This window comes from Mastigoproctus giganteus, chromosome 5 (assembly GCF_048544385.1).
Source record: "Mastigoproctus giganteus isolate SK-2022 chromosome 5, ASM4854438v1, whole genome shotgun sequence".
Classification (NCBI taxonomy): domain Eukaryota; kingdom Metazoa; phylum Arthropoda; class Arachnida; order Uropygi; family Thelyphonidae; genus Mastigoproctus; species Mastigoproctus giganteus.
In genome coordinates this window covers 149,941,965-149,960,217 of record NC_143579.1, presented here as the reverse complement: position 1 = coordinate 149,960,217, position 18,253 = coordinate 149,941,965, and the positions used below count along the sequence as shown (strand labels likewise).

The 18,253-nt window shown below is 36.6% G+C and overlaps 1 protein-coding gene across 1 annotated transcript in view; it reads right to left on the bottom strand.

Moving 5' to 3' along the window:
• The window catches only part of thoc6 (THO complex subunit 6), a 247,387-nt gene that overhangs the window by 91,435 nt on the left and 137,699 nt on the right, over window positions 1-18,253 (bottom strand). The window contains exons 7-8 of the mRNA XM_090374235.1: window positions 3,395-3,472; window positions 3,198-3,300 (exon numbers count right to left, since the gene is read on the bottom strand). Coding sequence (XP_090230361.1) covers window positions 3,198-3,300; window positions 3,395-3,472 — 181 coding nt within the window. The remainder of the gene's footprint in view (window positions 1-3,197; window positions 3,301-3,394; window positions 3,473-18,253) is intronic.

The window sequence follows — 18,253 nt, the reverse complement described above, 5'->3', positions numbered from 1 at the left end:
GGCGAACTGACCCGTTTCCACAGACGAGGCTCTGGCGACCGAGTCACAGCGGTATAACTGTCCCATCACATACAGAGGAAATGCTGTACCTGAAGTCTGTCTAGAGGCTATAAGGTGGCAGCCCCACCACTAGACTTACCCCGCGAAAGGCTGGTAACCTGTCAGGGGGGCATTCTAAATACTCGAAATAAGCTCAAGGGGAAAAAAACTGGACGGATCTCAAGGGTAATGGCTATAGGACTACGATTAAGGAACTTAAAGTAGCAACTTGGAACGTTAGGGGAATAAATCACAAATTAGATGAATTGACCATGGAACTAAAAAATAGAAATATTGACATAGCAGTCATTACCAAAACAAAAAAGAAAAACAAAGGATCCAAAGAAATAGGTAACTTCATAATGATATACTCCGGCATACCAACTGAAATGTGGGCATCATCGGGAGTTGCTGTTATAATAAAGAAAGAATGGGAAAACAAAATAATAGACTACTTTTGGATATCACCCAGAATATTGAAATCAAGACTAAAAATTCTATCTTATACAATAACAACCATTGGCATCTACGCACCAGTAGAAGGCAACATTGATGAAACCACAGAATTTTCTGACGAATTACAACAGATCATAGACAAACTAACAAAAACGAGTATCTCATACTAGCAGGAGATTTTAATGCAAGGGTTGGTGCTCAATCAGTAGACAAATGTATAGGATCAGAAGGCAAACCCATGGTCAACAATAATGGAAGATGCCTGATAGACTTCTGCATTTTTAATAAACTTAAAATTACAAATACTTTTTTCAGACACAAGAATATCCACAAATTCACATGGGAAGCAAAAAACACAAAGTCTATAATAGATTATATTATCATTTAAATGAAACAGTAAAATTAGCATTCATGTTTTTATGTTGTTTTATATTGTATCACTGTGAAATCGGAAGTTTTGTTGGTGCACGTTACATGTTGTACACTGTTTTGCTGTAAATATTTGTGCTTTTGTAAATAAGGTGAGTCTCCCACCACAGTCAGTTCTGCTGTAACGTGGTACATGTGTTCCTAAAATTCTCCACGTTATGGTATTTCACACATTAAAAACAACAGGACTTATGGGGAAAATAGGGTTAGGGATAGAGAACACAAAAAAAAAAAAAAAAAAAAGTTCAGTCTGGTAAGTAAAACCGTAAAAAAAAAAGTTAGAAATGCAATAATATTGCTAACAGAGGTTTAAACAACTTAAATTTCTAATAAATAAATAAATATTACAGTAAATATAGCACTTTACCTTGACAAGATATGAAGTTTGTTTGATTGATATTTCTGTTCAATGACATTTTTTTTTTTTTTTTAATTGTGAAATTTAAAACAGTAAAAAAGATAAGCAATCAATAACGACAAACACAGCAAACACAAAAGAGAAGATTCTGAAAATTTATTTATGCTTTTTATATGATTGAAGAGGAAGGAGAAACACATCTCACTACAACATAAAAATCCACAGAATTCCAGCTATTGGTATTATTGCAAATGCAATAAGATCAAGTTCGTTACCCATTTATAATTAGACTACTCTAACAGAAAAGCCCAATAAACCAGGAACTGTAAATGTTATTGTTTTATGGTAGTGACCTCCAGAAATGTGCTCCGCCACTCACACTATCCCGCCTCACAAAGTTTCTGTTCGAACAGAAAATCTTGTGAATACAGCAAATGATAAGTTTGATAAGTGTCTTCGACCGATACAATTACAGTAAATGGGAAATACAGCTCTCATAAATTTAACATTTTTTAAGCTTCGTAAACTTGTATGTACTGCTGCACTGGTCGCTATGTTCAGCTTGGTGCTGGGTTTTTACGTTCACCTGGTGTTACTCGCAGATGAAATCGCGCATGAGCCAAAGCAAAGAAAATCGCGCCATAGCTGCATTGTTCCCTAATACATTAATTGCGTTGGAGCAAATTTTATCAGAACAAACTGGGTCAATTCAGAAGTTATGCTTTAAATTTAATGCAAATGGGTAACTAAGTTGTTACCCATTTGCATTAATTAAGTGATAATCCCTCGAGCAGATAACAAGTATTTCAAGCATTGTATAAATCAGACAAGTATGTCTGATTTATACAATACGTGTTATATGTATTTTAGAATTGTATATAGTGTTATATTCTGTAGCATAAGAAAATATATCTTCACCCCATAGCCAGTAAGCCATAACCGGGTGTCTCCTGGGAGAAATAATAATAAAATATGTTCCAACCATAATCCTGGTATTTTATAGCATGCGGAAACCTTAGACATGCTTTCATGACTTTCTTTTAAGTCCAACTGAACGAAACACAGGAAATGATGGAAACTCATTGCCATTATGAAGCAAAACTGGTTTTAAACTTAATTTTGATGCATCTGTGAATAAACGGCATTCATCTGACTTATGCATGACACCTAGTTCCTTCAGAAGTCAAATAATATCTTGGCAAAAACACATACTGTCCTCCGCAGCAAAATATTTTGAAAACTTTGTCTTTTTCAAAACATTGAAATCATTGTTCCTGCGAGTATATTCCACTGCTGTAACCTAGAACCTAACAGTTCAGCTTGTTCTTTTGGGAAATTTAAGTCTCAAACCAAATCATTCAACTCATCTTGTTTGATTAAATGTACCTCACTACCTGAGCTTGCTGGCTGATAGTCGAATCTTGTGAAGTGGAGGCTTCCGGGGAATCCTCAACTTGAACTTAATTACTATTATTTTTCCCACTACTGTTGTTCCAAGTTTTGGGGAGCACTGGTACTGGAAAATCGTCACTGTATGAAACGGGCTGAATTGCAGAAGGTATATTTGGATATATTGTAGCATATTTGCTTTTCAGATATACCAGATATTTTTCACACAAAAGTAGCAATCATTAATGTGGTCAGATGGTTCTCAGCAAACAATAGGGAATGCAAAAGGTAACACTAAGTTTGCCATGTAACCACTTAAAATTTGTTGTACAGGTAATATAACACTTGTAAGGCACCAATTTTACATCCAAAATAAAAAGAATATGAAAGTTTTGTAATGTTATAGATATTTTTCTTTGTCTTTGGGATAAACTGTCCACAAACAGCAAAAATTGCCTGGATGTTGATACACTTCCTATTAATTATTTTTATAAATAAAGAAAAATATAATAAAGAAACAACATACCCCAAATCCTAACAGAACCATCTTCACTCCCTGTAAGGCACTCCTGACCAGTACTTGTTAATGTCAAACAATGGATGTAATCCTTGTGGCCTTCTAGGGTAAACTAATGGAATAAAATTTCTTGAATGAAAAGTATTAATAAGATATGACAATTTTAAAGAATTTTTTTTTTTTTTTTTTTTTTAACTGTTGCTAACCTTTAAAGTTCCGGTTTCAATGTCCCAGCAATACACTTTATTATCTCCACATCCAGCATACAGCAAAGGTTTTCCATTCTGGGGGAAGGAGATTAAAAAATAACATATATAGTATGACATACAAAAATACTAATTAAGTAAGAAAGAAAGCTCTTTATTTTTAGTTTTCAACCTCTAAAAAAGGAGAAACTGCATAGGAATTAATTAATTGTCCTTTACTAAAGATGGGAATAACAGGCAAAATATCTTCTGTAAGAGTTACTTAGAAGTGGTGGGAAGTCAGGGAATTTCTACCAGAATTTCAGCAGTACTACTGTTTCCCCAAATGATTTTATATTATCTATATCCAATTATGATATCTTTGAAACATGGCTCACTAAAGGCACATCAGATGAAGCGATTGTCCCAGTTAACCATAATATTATTTTTTCCAACTAAGTAGAGCACTGATAATCCAACTATTTAGATTATCGACCAGGGGTAGTTCGGACTTCTGATTTGTTTGGATTTTCGAACTTATCAAAAATACTGTTTTGGAGACTAATTCCCTTTGGCTCTGATGTCAGACCTAGCATACTTTAGCACGTGCACAAGTCTTTTTTTTTTTTTTTCTCCCTGCTTTCTTTTAATGAAATCCCCAAAACACGAGAGGTATTAGAACCTATAGTACTTACTAACATGCAAGGGCTGAGGTTCAGAAGACAAACAAAGATACTTGTTGACATTATACTTGAATTTCTATACATTGTAATTTTCAGGAAATACGTATGAAGAAAAGTTGGTTCTGTGAATTTGAAGTTGCTGTGTAATCTGAATTCTACCAAAGTTTTTGGAAATGATGGAAATCGGGTAGATGTTTCCAGAACTGCAACTGCTGCTTGGACAATACCTTCTGTAGTAACTGCATCATAGATGGCAGACCCTTATGATGTTAAACTGTGCCTTATGATGTTTGATGATGTTTCAGTCAAATTTCCACTGAAACAAAAAAAAAAAAGAAAAGAAAAGAAAAAGCATTTCAACTATCCCTTGATAGTTTACATGGTCTTTTGTTTTTTCATGTCAGAAGAGATATCACAGGGAAGTGATCACTTCCAAACAGATTTTCTTCACTCTCCCATGTCAACAAAGGGAAGAGAAAAGGTGAGCAGAGAGAGAGAGATCAATGACAGTAAATGCATGGGTAGGCATGGAAAGAAAGGTGTTCGTTCTCAGTTGTTCTCAGATTTGGGAGGGAGAGGGAGAGAGAGTGCTCATCACTTTCGAGCATGACTATTTTACGGCCCTTCATATTAATGTTTGCACTACCCCCAAAAGATTTGTCCATTAATATCTCTTAATAAATGGAGCAGACAATTGTGCAATGAGATCAAGGTCTGTCTGAGAGATGATGATCCCAGGTGGCAAATATACTGAACACAGAAGAAATCCTACAAATAGTTAAATGGCAACTGTCTCTATGGTGGTTGTAAGAGGGATTATGGAAAGGGGAAATGCACATTAGGATGACGACCCCACCTTGTGCAGGTCCATCCCCAATTCTTTGAGTATTATACTGACATTATCTAAGGCAGGCTCTTCATTTGCCTTTAGATATATCTCCTGCAAAAAAGAGGAGAGCCTTGATATCATTAACATTCTGTTGGAATCCACAGAAATTCCACTGTATGAATTTGGCCAATATTGGAATGAGCAGAAGCCTGAAAAACAAGATGCAGGATATTTCAGAGACTGCTGGAAGTCATTGCGGTACAAGTAAACACATGGGTTGTGTTAGGGTAGCTAAGAATAGAAACAGGTGCACGTATACTTGCATGTACACCAATGCTAGGAGTTTAGTAAATAAATTTGATGAATTTGAGGTATTGCTCAAAACATCAAAGGCAGATATTGCTGGGATATCAGAGACATGGTGTCACACAGATATAAGGAATGCAGAACTGGAATTTGGGGAGTACAAAGTCTACAGAAAGGATAGACAGGATAGGAAGGGAGGAGGGGTTATGCTATTAGTTAAAAAAACACATAAAATCCAAGAAAGTGAAGCCAGTCGATGGACAGGGCAGTGTCGAGTCAGTTTGGTGTGACATAAGCATGGGTAAATCAAAATTGAGAGTAGGAGTGTGCTATAGGCCTAATGACTCTGAGTATAATAAGATACTGTACAGGGAAATAGAATGGGCCAGTAAATCAGAGAGTCTTATAATGGGGGATTTTAATTTCCCAGATATTGACTGGAATTTGGGGGTTGGTCACTCACACACTAGCAAGGCTTTTGTGGATTTGTTGGATCATTGTTTTCTACACCAGCGTGTTCGGGAGGCAACTAGAAGGAGTAATACTCTTGATCTGATTATCAGTAGTGATTCTTCGTGCATTAAGAATCTGCAGATAAAGGAACCACTAGGTGGCAGTGATCACAGTGTGCTGAAGTGGGATTTACTCAAGGAGGTAACTACCATCAGAGGTAAAGAGAAGGGTTTTTGCTTTCGTAAAGGAGACTATGATGGGCTGAGACAGTATTTAAATTCTATACAGTGGGACCAACTGATGATGTTACCAACAGAAAATTCAAAATGGGAAGCATTCAAGGAACTAATCTTGGAAGCTACCAGGCTTTACATACAAACCAAGAAATATTGTTCAAGGTTCAGGCCTAAATGGTTGTCAGATGAACTAATGAGACATATGGCAGAGAAGAAAAATGCATGGGATACATACAAATTAATGGGTGACATGGACGCCTATGATAGATATAAGTTGGTCTGTAACCAAGTCACAAAGGAGATTAGGCAGGCAAAGGCAGATTATGAGAAATCCTTGGCAAAGGATGCAAAGAAAAACAAAAAAAGAGTTCTTTACCTATTTAAACTCAAGAAGGAAAGGGATGAATCAGATTGGTCCACTGGATGTTGATGGTTCAACAGTTGAGGATCCTGCTCAGGTGGCTAACAATCTAAACGAGTATTTTGCATCTACATTCACACATGAGGAGTTATTCAGGAAGGGGAATGTCGTAGGTGAAGTAAACATTGGCAGTGAGCTAGATGATTTTCTAATAACTGAGAGGAAAGTGGAGGAGAAATTGTTGAGGATAAACATAAAAAAGGCACCCGGGGTGGATGGGATCTATCCAGTTATATTAAAGGAGGCAGCAAAGGAAGTAAGCAAACCCCTAGCCATAATTATGAGAGCTTCTTTGGACTCAGGGGAGGTACCCATAGACTGGAGATGTGCAAATGTTTAACTTCGGTTCCAGGAAAATTAATGGAGGCACTGGTTAAAGAAGCACTGCAGGATCATCTGGACAAGAATTCAGTTATAGCTCAGACACAGCATGGTTTTGTTAAGGGCAGGTCTTATCTGACAAATTTGATTGGATACTATGATGTAGTCGCAAAAGAACTGGATGCAGGGAATAACTTTGATATTATATATTTGGATCTTAGAAAGGCTTTTGATACTGTTGGGCATGGAAGACTGCTGCACAAATTGGAGCAGTGTGGCACTGGAGGCAAATTGCTGCTATGGATAAAGGGATGGTTGAGTGGCAGAAGACAGAGAGTGGTAATCAATGGACACTGCTCAACGTGGACTAATGTTATTAGTGGAGTTCCTCAGGGTTCAGTGTTGGGTCCATTGTTGTTTTCTGTATTTATAAATGATATAGATGATGGTATATCAAGCTTAATGTCCAAGTTTGCAGACGATACAAAGGTTGGCAGGGTTGTTAAGGACACTACTGATGCTATGCTGCTGCAACAGGATCTGGAAAGGTTGAGCAGATGGGCTGAGAGGTGGCAAATGAAGTTTAACATTGACAAATGTAAAGTACTACATATGGGAAACAGTAACCCCAGATCAACGTATCAACTCTGTGGTACTACGCTGACAGTGGTAGAGAATGAAAAGGACCTGGGGATGATTGTGCAGGCAGATATGAAGTTCTCTGAGCAGTGCAGACGAGCTGCAAGAGTAGCTCATGGTGTCTTGTCATTGATATACAGGAATTTTTATAGCAGAGATAAGGAGGTGATTATTCCCTTGTATAAGGCAATGGTTAGGCCACATCTTGAGTACTGTATACAGGTCTGGAAGCCTCATTTCAAGAAGGATGTAGAGCTGCTGGAACGGGTATAGAGAAGGGCAACAAGATTAGTGAATGGAACAAAGGGTTGCTCTTACGAAGAAAGGCTTAAGTTTTGGAAATTACAGTGTCTGGAGACTAGGCATCGGCGAGGTGATCTGATAGAGGTGTATAAGGCTTTGAATGGCTTGAGCATGCTCAATGCCGATGGGATTCTTCCTCTTGCTCAGAATAATCACCTGAGAGGGCATAAATTCAAATTGAGGAAGGACGGATGTCGGATAGATGTGCGGAAATTTGCCTTTAGCCAGCAAGCAGTTGGTTTGTGGAATAGACTTCCATCACTTGTTGTTGAAGTTGATAGCCTAAACAAATTTAAGGCTCAGCTGGACAGGTATTTCGAACGAACGGAGGGGTGAAATGGGAGTAGTGGTTGTGCTTTTTTTTTTGGCTGATGCTGAATAAGCTTGCTTTCTTGCATCATATGCCTCTACTAATGCTAATTTGAGCTTTGTGGATCCATCGAATGGCTTCCAAAGTGACAAGGGCTTAGTTTTTTTTTTCGGTCTTGGATTTATCGTTTTTGGGGACGTATGGATGAATGCTGTCCTATGTCCATTTCTCACTCAGCAAAGAGTTCAGAGATAATCATCTGGTACCCCCATTACATTAATATCCATGTTTTCCTGTGTTACAGGGGGTTCTTTAGGTTTTTATTAATCATCTCTATTACTTTTTGTTACTGGTGAAGCATTAGGTAGCACATATTTAGCAGTAGCAGCTGATTGATCCTTCTGTAAGGTTTTTTTGCGAGCTTAGTAAGTAGCATTCAATTGGAGTAAAGGACACTCTGATGGTGGTATGGTCATTTCTAGTTGTGTCCCAATGGTATTTCCCAGAAACTTTCTGGGTGTATGAGGACATGCCTCTATTTATTGGTTGGATAAGTTTCCTGTCCTCTTGATCATAAAAGTTTAGTTCTGTTTTCAGTTTTTGAATTTATTTTTCTTCTTTCCACTGCAGGCAGGCTGTTCTCTTGGCAATTTGTACAAGCTGGCCTTGAAGCTAATCATACCTTCCTCTCAAGTTACCACATCGAGTACAGGCAGGGTTACCACAACAGGCTGTTTGTGAATGGCCATACTTTTGATACTGAAAACAACTCAGTGGATTTGGAATGTAAATCCTTACTGGGCTCGGTGCAGGCGAAGTTTTCACGGCTCCCAGCAAATAGAGAAGTTTTTCTTAAATTTTTACCATTTTATTGACTAAATTGGCATATTAATTTAATTTATTTTCTAGAAGTAGCTTTATATTCCTAGTTACAATAATTAGTTTATTTTGAACTTAGATAGAGATTTTATGGGTTATTACTTAGTATCGGTAAAACTTGTACCGTTTGAAACTTTGCCGCCATTGTGTAGTATTGATACTGAACAGCATTACTATATCTTGAACTTTATAGCGTAAGGCATAAAGTAAAACAATATAACGTAATACGCAGGACTGCAGTAGGAATCTGTTAGCTTAGTAGAGTATTGGCAATTAATCAATTAAATTGATAAATCCTTTTAATATTTATTGTTAACTAAATTGTATTTAAACAGAAATCATGCCCCAGACTAGAGCAGCAAAGCAAATTGCGCAAAGTAGCGAAAGTGCTGTGGTTCACGGGAGAACCGCAGGGGACGATTCTCCAACGTATCAGTCTAAAAAAATGTGCAAAATGCGACATGTTTGCGGATCTCTCTCGAACAGTGTGTGTGTGTGTGTGTGCGCGTGTGTGAGCGTGTGCAGAGAGCGTGTGAAGAAATTAGGCACCAAATTGAAGAGTCGGGGGGATGCCCTCGAAGGAATTAAAATGGGGGGGGGCATCGAGTGCTCAGCTGCCCAACCCAATGCTAGAGCACACTCTTATGCACCAGGCAACACGCACCAACCTTCAGAGCAAAATGTGCTGGTCCCACAGGAGTAGTTATTGTTGGTGACTCAATTGCCAGGGAAACAGGATATATATTGTGCAAAAAGGATAGGTGGAATAGGACCAGGGTATGTCTGCCAGGGGGAAAAAGTTGATGAGGTTGTAGAGCAGATATCATCCTTTAAGAACACAAAAGGTGATATTGTTGTACACTTTGGTACTAATGACATTAAGTGTAGGAGATCCGCAGATTTACTAAGTAAGTACAGGTCAATGCTCAAAAAGAAGTTGCGAGTTGGGGTTAAATTTGAAAGTGTGTTCAATACTGCCCAGACATGATGGGAGGGAGTATATGATGAGAGCTTTGTCAATCAATTCGGCCATGGAGAGATTGTGCAGGGATCATGAGGTAGAATTTTTCTCAGCGAGGTCTGTGCTTGTTAACATGAGAGATTGCTTCTACAGGGATGGGATACACTTAAATAGAAAGAGTGCAAGAATATTTGCTGATCCTATCAAGGCAATGTTAGGTGGGTCGGAAAACTGCAAGCTTGGGGGTGTTCACAGACTAATAGGTTAACAGTAGCCGCAGGCAGAGGTGGAACTGATTCTTGCACTGCTTCTGTTGGAATGAGCAGCAGTCCAGAAAGCAAGTTGCTGGATTATTGGGATATCAGAGACTTGGTGCCACTCAGATACAAAGGATGCAGAATTAGAACTTGGGGAAAACAGTGTGTACAGAAAGGAAGGGAGGAGGGGTTATGCTGTTAGTTAAGAAACATAAAATCTAAGGAAGTGCATCCAGTTGACATAGTTGGACAGTGCAATGTTGAGTCAGTTTGGTGTGACATAAGCACTGGGAAAGCAAAAACGAGGGTAGGAGTTTGTTATAGGCCTAATGATTCTGATGAGTACAATGAATAATTATACAGAGAAATACAGTGTCTTATAATGGGGGAGTTTAGCTTCCCAGATATAGACTGGAACTTGTTGGTTGGTCACTCGCACACTAGCAAGGCTTTTGTGGATTTATTGGATGATTGTTTTCTACAGCAACATGTTAGAGACAGGCAACAAGAGGGAGTAACACGATCTGATTATCAGCAGTGATTATTCATGCATTAAGAATTTACAGATAAAGGAACCACTAGGTAACAGTGATCACAGTGTACTGACATGGGATTTACTAAGATGTAACTACCATCAGGGGTAAAAGAAAGGGTTTCTGCTTTCGTAAAGGCAACTACAGTGGTCTCAGATTTTTTAGGCTCTATACAGTGACACCAACTGATGATATTACTAACAGCAAATTCTACATGGGAAGCATTCAAAGGAAGTAATATTGGAAGCTACTAGGCTTTTTGTACCAACTAAGAAATATCGCTCTATGTTCAGGCCCAAATGGATGTCAAATAAACTAATGAGACTTGTGGCAGAGAAGAAAAATGTATGGGATGCACAAATTTTCAGGTGAGACAGAAGCCTATAGTAGATACAAGCTAGTCTGTAATCAAGTCACAAAGAAGGTTAGGCAAGCAAAGGCAGATTATGAAAACTTTTTGGCAAAGGATGCAAAGAAAAACAGCAGAAACTTCTTTATTTATATAAACTCTAAAAGGAAGGGGATGAATCAGATTGGACCACATGATATCAATGGTTTGACTGTAGAGATCATTCTCAGATAGCTGCCGAACTAAATTAATATTTTGCATCTACATTCACACATGATGAGTTATTCAAGGAGGAGAAGGCCAGATGTTTATAAAACTCTAAAAGAAAGTTAAATTATTTTGTCATAACTGAGAGCAAAGTAGAGGTGAAATTGTTGAAGTTAAACATAAGAAAGCACCTGGGGTGGATGGGATCTATCCAGTTATATTAAAGGAGGCAGCGAAGGAAGCAAGCAAACCCTTAGCCATAATTATGAGAGCATCCTTCGACTTGGTGGGGAGGGGGGGGGGCAAGTCCCCACGGACTGGAGATGTGCAAATCTATCTCCAATTCCCAAAAAAGAGGATCAAAGGGTGGCACAAATAATTACAGACCCGGTAGTGACTTCTGTTCCAGGGAAAATAATGGAGTCACTGGTTAAAGAAGCATTGCAGGATCATTTAGACAAGACTGCAGCAATAATTCAGACACAGCATGGGTTTGTTAAAGTGAAGTCTTGTCTGACCAATTTGATTGGATATTATGATGTGGTCACAAAGGAACTGGACACAAAAAATAATTTTGATATCATATACTTGGATTTCAGGAAAGCTTTTGATACTGCTGCACATGGAAGACTACTGTACAAATTGGAGCAGTATGGCATTAAGGCCAGTTGCTACAATGGATAAAAGGATGGTTGAGTGGGAGAAGACAGTGGTGGTGGTCAATGGAGACTGCTCTACATGGACTAATGTTATTGGTGGTGTCCCTCAGGGTTGTTAATATCAGTAATGACAGTATGCTGCTGCAACAGGATCTGGAAAAGTTGGTAGATGGGCTGAGAAGTGGCAACTGAAGTTTAACATTGACAAATGCAAAGTACTGCATATGGGTAGCAGTAACCCTAGAAAAATGTACCAACCATGTGGTGTTACACTCAAGGCAGTGGAGAATGAAAGACCTTGGGGTAATGTGCACTCAGATATGAAGTTTACTGAGCAGTGCAGATGGGCTGCCAGAGTAGGTCGTGGAGTCTTGTCAATGATATAACCGGAATTTTGCGAGCAGGGATAAGGAGGTGATTATTTCCTTGTATAGGGCAATGGTCAGGTCACACCTTGAGCACGGCATACTGGTCTGGAAGCCTCATTTTAGGAAGGATGTAGAGTTGCTAGAATGCGTACAGAGAGGGGCACAAAGACTAGTGAAGGGAACAAAGGAGTGCTGTTATGAAGAAAGGCTTAAATTCTGCAAATAGCAGCTTCTGGAGACCAGCCACCTGCGAGGCAATCTGATTGAGGTGTATAAGGCCTTGAATGGATCGAGCAGGCTCAATGCATCTCCCTAGAAAACAAATTTTATAAATAGTGAATAAACACAAGAATTTTAACTGAACTTGAGGGATTCTAATCTTTTTCAATACAGAATCATTATCAAAACTTATATGTGAAAGTATGCATAAGAGAGAGAGAGAGGCTGAGAGTTTTAACGAAACTCAATTGAGTGGTAACAGCAGAAACTAATTCTAACTGGGCATGAGAATTCTTACTTTGGAGAGTTGTTGTTGTTTGTTTGGTTTTTAGGAGCATTAGCAGGACATATTGCTCCGGAAATATGCGGTGGTCATTCCCTGATCTTTCCGCATCCTCCTGTATTTGGTGGTGATGGGCTCGAACCCCAGTCTAATCAAGACTGCTACGCACTGCTGCTCCTTCCCACCTGGCTACAGAGGCGCCACTTTGGAGAGAAAATATGTCAAGTCTACCATAGTGATAATCGTTCAAAAACACTACTCATTCATATTAACTTGAAAAATGTTCTACTTTGTTGATTTAACCACTCAAAGATATTTAAGTTCTTCATTACAGAACTATATGCTAAATAAGCAGAGGAAACTTGGTTAAATTGCATTTCTAAATTTGTTTTGCAATTAATATTGTATTTTCAAGCCAATAGCAGAGACATTCAAATGCGCATGGAATTGTATGATCAGTTTGTAGATGGCTAGCTACAAGGGTGACAAAATTAAAGTTTGTAATAAACTTTTGCCAGCAAAAGGGCATGGGCACTTTTAAATTTAAATAAGGCATATATAACCATAGGAATGGTCTTGTTCCTATAGTTAAATAAAACCTTTCATTTTATTTAACTATGGTTAAATAAAACCTTTCATTTTATTTAACTATGGTTAAATAAAACCTTCTTAAACCTTTGCAAGGAGTAGTATTTTTCAGTTTTTCAAGTGTTTTAAAATCTTAAATCTGCATTAAAGCCAACTGATAGTAGAAAATGCAAGATACAAGATGAGGGACATGTACTTCAAGAAAGAGATGGGAAGAGGAATACTTCTGTACCCAAGTAAGAAACAATATTGGTTTGATTTACAAAAATGCAGTGACCATAAAGGGTACAACATCAGTTGGGATAATGGGACCCACAAGGAAAAGTAAGAGTTTTTTTACGGATAAGCATAGAATTGATAACCTGTGAATTTAAGGTGTCACTTTGTAAAGGGACACCTTGAATTTGGTTTATCACCTCCATGAATAGAATATACTTTGAATGTGTTCTAAGAATAGAATATATTTTGTATATTTTAATCCATCAATAATAAAACTGAATAAGTAATAAAAGCAACACAAATTTAACTGTAGCTATTCAAAAGCTTACACAGAAGGGCAATTTATTCAGAAATGTTTGAGTGAGACAGCTAAAATTATTTTCCCTGAAAAAGCCAGTATTTTCAAAAAATACAGGTCTAACTAGAAAAACAACAGCTAAACATGCTAATGACTTAAGAGGCTAATTAAGTGATATCAATAAAGATTTCATAGGTTACTCCATTGCCATCGACAAGAGCTCAGCCTGCAGTGTTTATTTGTGCTTGTATAAGTGTGTGAATTTCCTGGAGCCAGAGTTTTGGCTCCAGGAAATTCAATTAAAAAATAATAACCTGGTTCATTTTGAAACTTGCAAATTGTTAAGTTTCCATGAGTTGTACTCAGAGTAAAATATTCACTGAAATAACACTGGTTGTAGAGAAATGAGTTTGAAATTAGATTTCAAGATTAAGTTGTTTGTTTGTTATTTGATTTTTAGGAGCATTAGCAACTACGGCCACATTGCTCTGGGATATGCGGTGGTCATTCCCTGACCTTTCCGCATCCTCCGTATTTGGTGGTGACGGGTTCAAACCCCGGTCTAATCAAGAAGCGTGTGCTACACACTGCTGCTCCTTCCCACCTGGCTATGGAGGCACCTTCAAGATTAAGCTTTGAAAAATTAAAGTTTCCACATTCAATGTACTATTTAATTTTCAGTGTTGAAAAAGCAGAAGAATACAGGCAACCCTCGTATAACACGATAATTAGGTTCCGATAAAATCTCGTGTAGTGTGAAACCGTGTTATACTGGACTAAGAACCAATACAAAAATGGGGATTATGTTCCGAAAGCTAACAAAAATATACCATTTTTTTTATAGCTATTGGAAACTTAGTTTTTATTAAAAACAGTAATAACTGAACAAACTTCTTACAAACTGTGATACATATTATGCAGATAATGTACATTTGATTTTCTTCTTTTTCATCGCTGCTAGCAAAATCAAATGAGACTGTTTTCTTGGTTGCAGAATATCTTCACCTTCTGAACTTTCTTCTGCAGCATCTAGATTTCGTGTATCTTCTGCTCTCTTTAAAATATCAGTATTCTGGGATTGTTTGCTTTTGATTGATCGATCGTTGTAAATTGCATGGTATGAAGCTAAGCATTTTTGAAGCTCCCTTTTGAACTTTGTATTCCTGCCAGTCGAAAGATCTGCATTAAAAAAAATCAGATTCTAATTGCTCGGCTAAGATTATGCCTTGCAGTATGCTTTTTAGTGTAAAATTTGGAACTTCAGAATTTATCTGCACTATCATCTTCTGAATTGATTTAGTTTACCTCCAATGCCATTTCCACCAAATCCACTTTGCCAGCCTCTTTTCTACCTGTAATCCTTGAAAGTCTTCAGTAGTCATCATCAAAACCTTCCCCTCCTACCGACTTAACAAGTTATACTATCGCACTGATTCTGTTTTATGTCGGTTAGACCATATTTCCTGCATGAACTGACTCTGGCCATACATTTTCCCAACACGCAGTTAATGCTGATGGTTTTACTTCTTTGAGTGATCAAGTTATGATTCCGATACAGTCCACAATTTAAAAATGTTTCCGTGCCTCCATCACCAATAGATTCGGAATCAATTTTTATCCAAAATTCATTGTAATGATTTTCTGATGTAATGAGTTTTAAAGGCAGATATAATGCCTTGATCTAATGGCTGAATTAAATAAGTTGGTAGTAGGAACATTACTTCAACATTTTGAATTACTTAATCTTTTGGATGGCCTGGCACATTATCCAATAGTAATAAAACTTTAAAATCTAGGTTTTTCTGCTTTAAATAGTTTTCCACAGCTGGCACAAAACAATTTATAATCCATTCTTTAAAAAAATCGGCAGCTACCCAAATTATGCCTAGTTTCCTTAAGCATAATTTAGGGCTGGAATTTAATTCACAACAAAGACATTATTCCAATACACTCCTTAAGCACAAAGTTTAGTAATACATACCCAAAAAAATTTATAAATAATTTATAAATTTATATAAATATGTTCTTTGATAATTATTATCAAATAAAAACCAAAATAACTTTACAAAAGCCTTAAGTTATGAACTGCACACTTCAAAGTCACAAATTTTTATAGTCTCAAACAAGCACAAGTTCCATAGCACAGAACCTAACACGGAGATTCACAAAATAATGCAAATGTTGAAAAATTACATCCAACAATTTTCTTCATAGAAAAGCTTAAAAATACCGTGTTATGCACAGTTTGCTGCAATTCTCTAACTGTGTTATATAAGTACCGTTGTGCGAGGATTTCTGCAATTTATCAATCACGTTAGAGTGAAATCATGTTGTAGACGTACCATGTTATATGGGGGTTGCCTGTATTTACAAATTTAGAGAATAGGTCAGTGATCATTACTTTTTTCACTCAAGAAAAGAAACAAGAGACAGCAGAGAGATCATAAATAACAGACATGCATGTCATAAGTAACAAGAACTGTATCTAGAGAAAATATTATGCCCAACCACAGCAAGTTAGGTAAAAACATCCAAATTTCTGGGAACGAAACTAAACACTTTAAAATAATTAAGTTTTTTAATATTTTATATTTTTGTATATTTTATGACTTTATTATGGTAAAGTCCTATTATTCCAACCACATTTCTTTTTTCCAACACTAATTTGTATATATCTCCATGCATTTATTTGTCCAAAATACGACAAAAGAGGTCACTATTTTCCCATTTCTTCACAGCTCTCTATTAAGTCCGTCATGCTGCTATAAATTGCTTTATCACGTAGCTATATTACTAATGTGTTTATGGTTTACATGCATTCATCAACTCTACTAAATATGTGCACTGTATTTCCCAGCCCTTTTTCCTTCAGTTACGTATTATTTTCCAGCCAGCTTACTTCTGCTACGCATTACTTGAAAACTACAGGTATCGTTCACTTTCTTATTAAGAACTAAGAATTAAGAACCAATACAAAAATGGAGGTTATGTTTCAAAAGCTAACAAAAATATGCCATTTTTTTTTTATAGCTATCGGAAATTTAATTTTAATTAAAAACAGTAATAACCAAACAAACTTCTTACAAACTGTGATACATATAAGCAGATAATGTACATTTGATTTTCTTCCTCTTCATCGCTGCTAGCACAATCAAACTAGAATGTTTTCTTGGTTGCAGAATATCATCACCTTCTGAACTTTCTTCTGCAGCATCTAGATTTCATGTATCTTCTGCTCTCTTTAAAATATCAGTATTCTGGGATTGTTTGCTTTTGCTTGATAGATCTTTGTAAATTGCACGGTGTGTAGATAAGTTCACTTTCTTATTATACTTTCGGTTTCATTTTCAGTTCATTTCTTGGCATGTTTCGACTTACATAATTTTTGTGCCTGCTTTTTCCTCACAATACAAGAATTTGGTATTAGCTCCCTTTTATACTAATGCTTACAAAGCCACAGTCCTTACTATAAGGACTATAAGGTTGGGCTTCACAACCCCAGCTAGCTCAGCGTGATTTAATAACTTTTTCTGTGCTTTTTATCTTTCTCCTATCTATTTCTACCCTTCTTCCCGTTCGTAAAATTATTAGTGTACACGAGGGTGATACGAATTCCTACTATCCTCCTTTTATCACTATTTTCACCTTTATTTACTTAACTAATCCTTTTCCCTTCCCTATCTTCAATTTAATACCTCACCCTATACCATGTGCTTGTTCCAAATTATTTAATTCTAATTTCCACAAAATTACAACATTTAGATCCTACACAAAACTCTACATCAGCGGTTTTCAACCGGGATGCGACAACAACATTCCAGGAGCTCCACGTAATTGGGTTTAAGTTAGTTAAACTTATTATTTTTTAATTTATATGTTAATTTCATTATAAAAAGGTGTACAGTATCTTTTTAATTTTGTGGTGATCTATAATTGATGTTTACTTAGTACCTCTATATAAAGAATAAAATTATATACTGTATATATATAATTTGTATTATGATATTATGAAATGTAATTTTTATAATTATATTATTGTAATAAATATCATATAACACACACACACACATATATATATATATATATATATATATATATATATATATAGAGAGAGAGAGAGAATCAGATCTAACAGGCAGAAAATTGAGTAGGGGTGCTGCAAAATAAAATAAATTACTTAGGGGTGCCGTTATTAAAAAAAGGTTGAAAACCACTGCTCTACGTATTTTTAATAAAAATACCTTTTTCCCCATTCTTAAAACACTTAACTATATTTTATTCTAACTTGATCCTTATTTTTATCTTAATAATTGACACTGTGTTGGGACTATCTTGTCCCTACTGTATAAGAATGTGCTAATTTCATTTTTTTTGCTTTTTGACCTTTCACCTTTTTTCTACTACTACGGACAAGTATAGAAATGCAGTTCCTGATACATGGCCAGGTATAGTCCCCTGATGAAATACCTGACCATGTATCAATATTTATTGCAATAATTAAAGACAAACACTAGCCAAGGAATAAAAAATTTTTACTATAAAAATAATAAAATAATGTG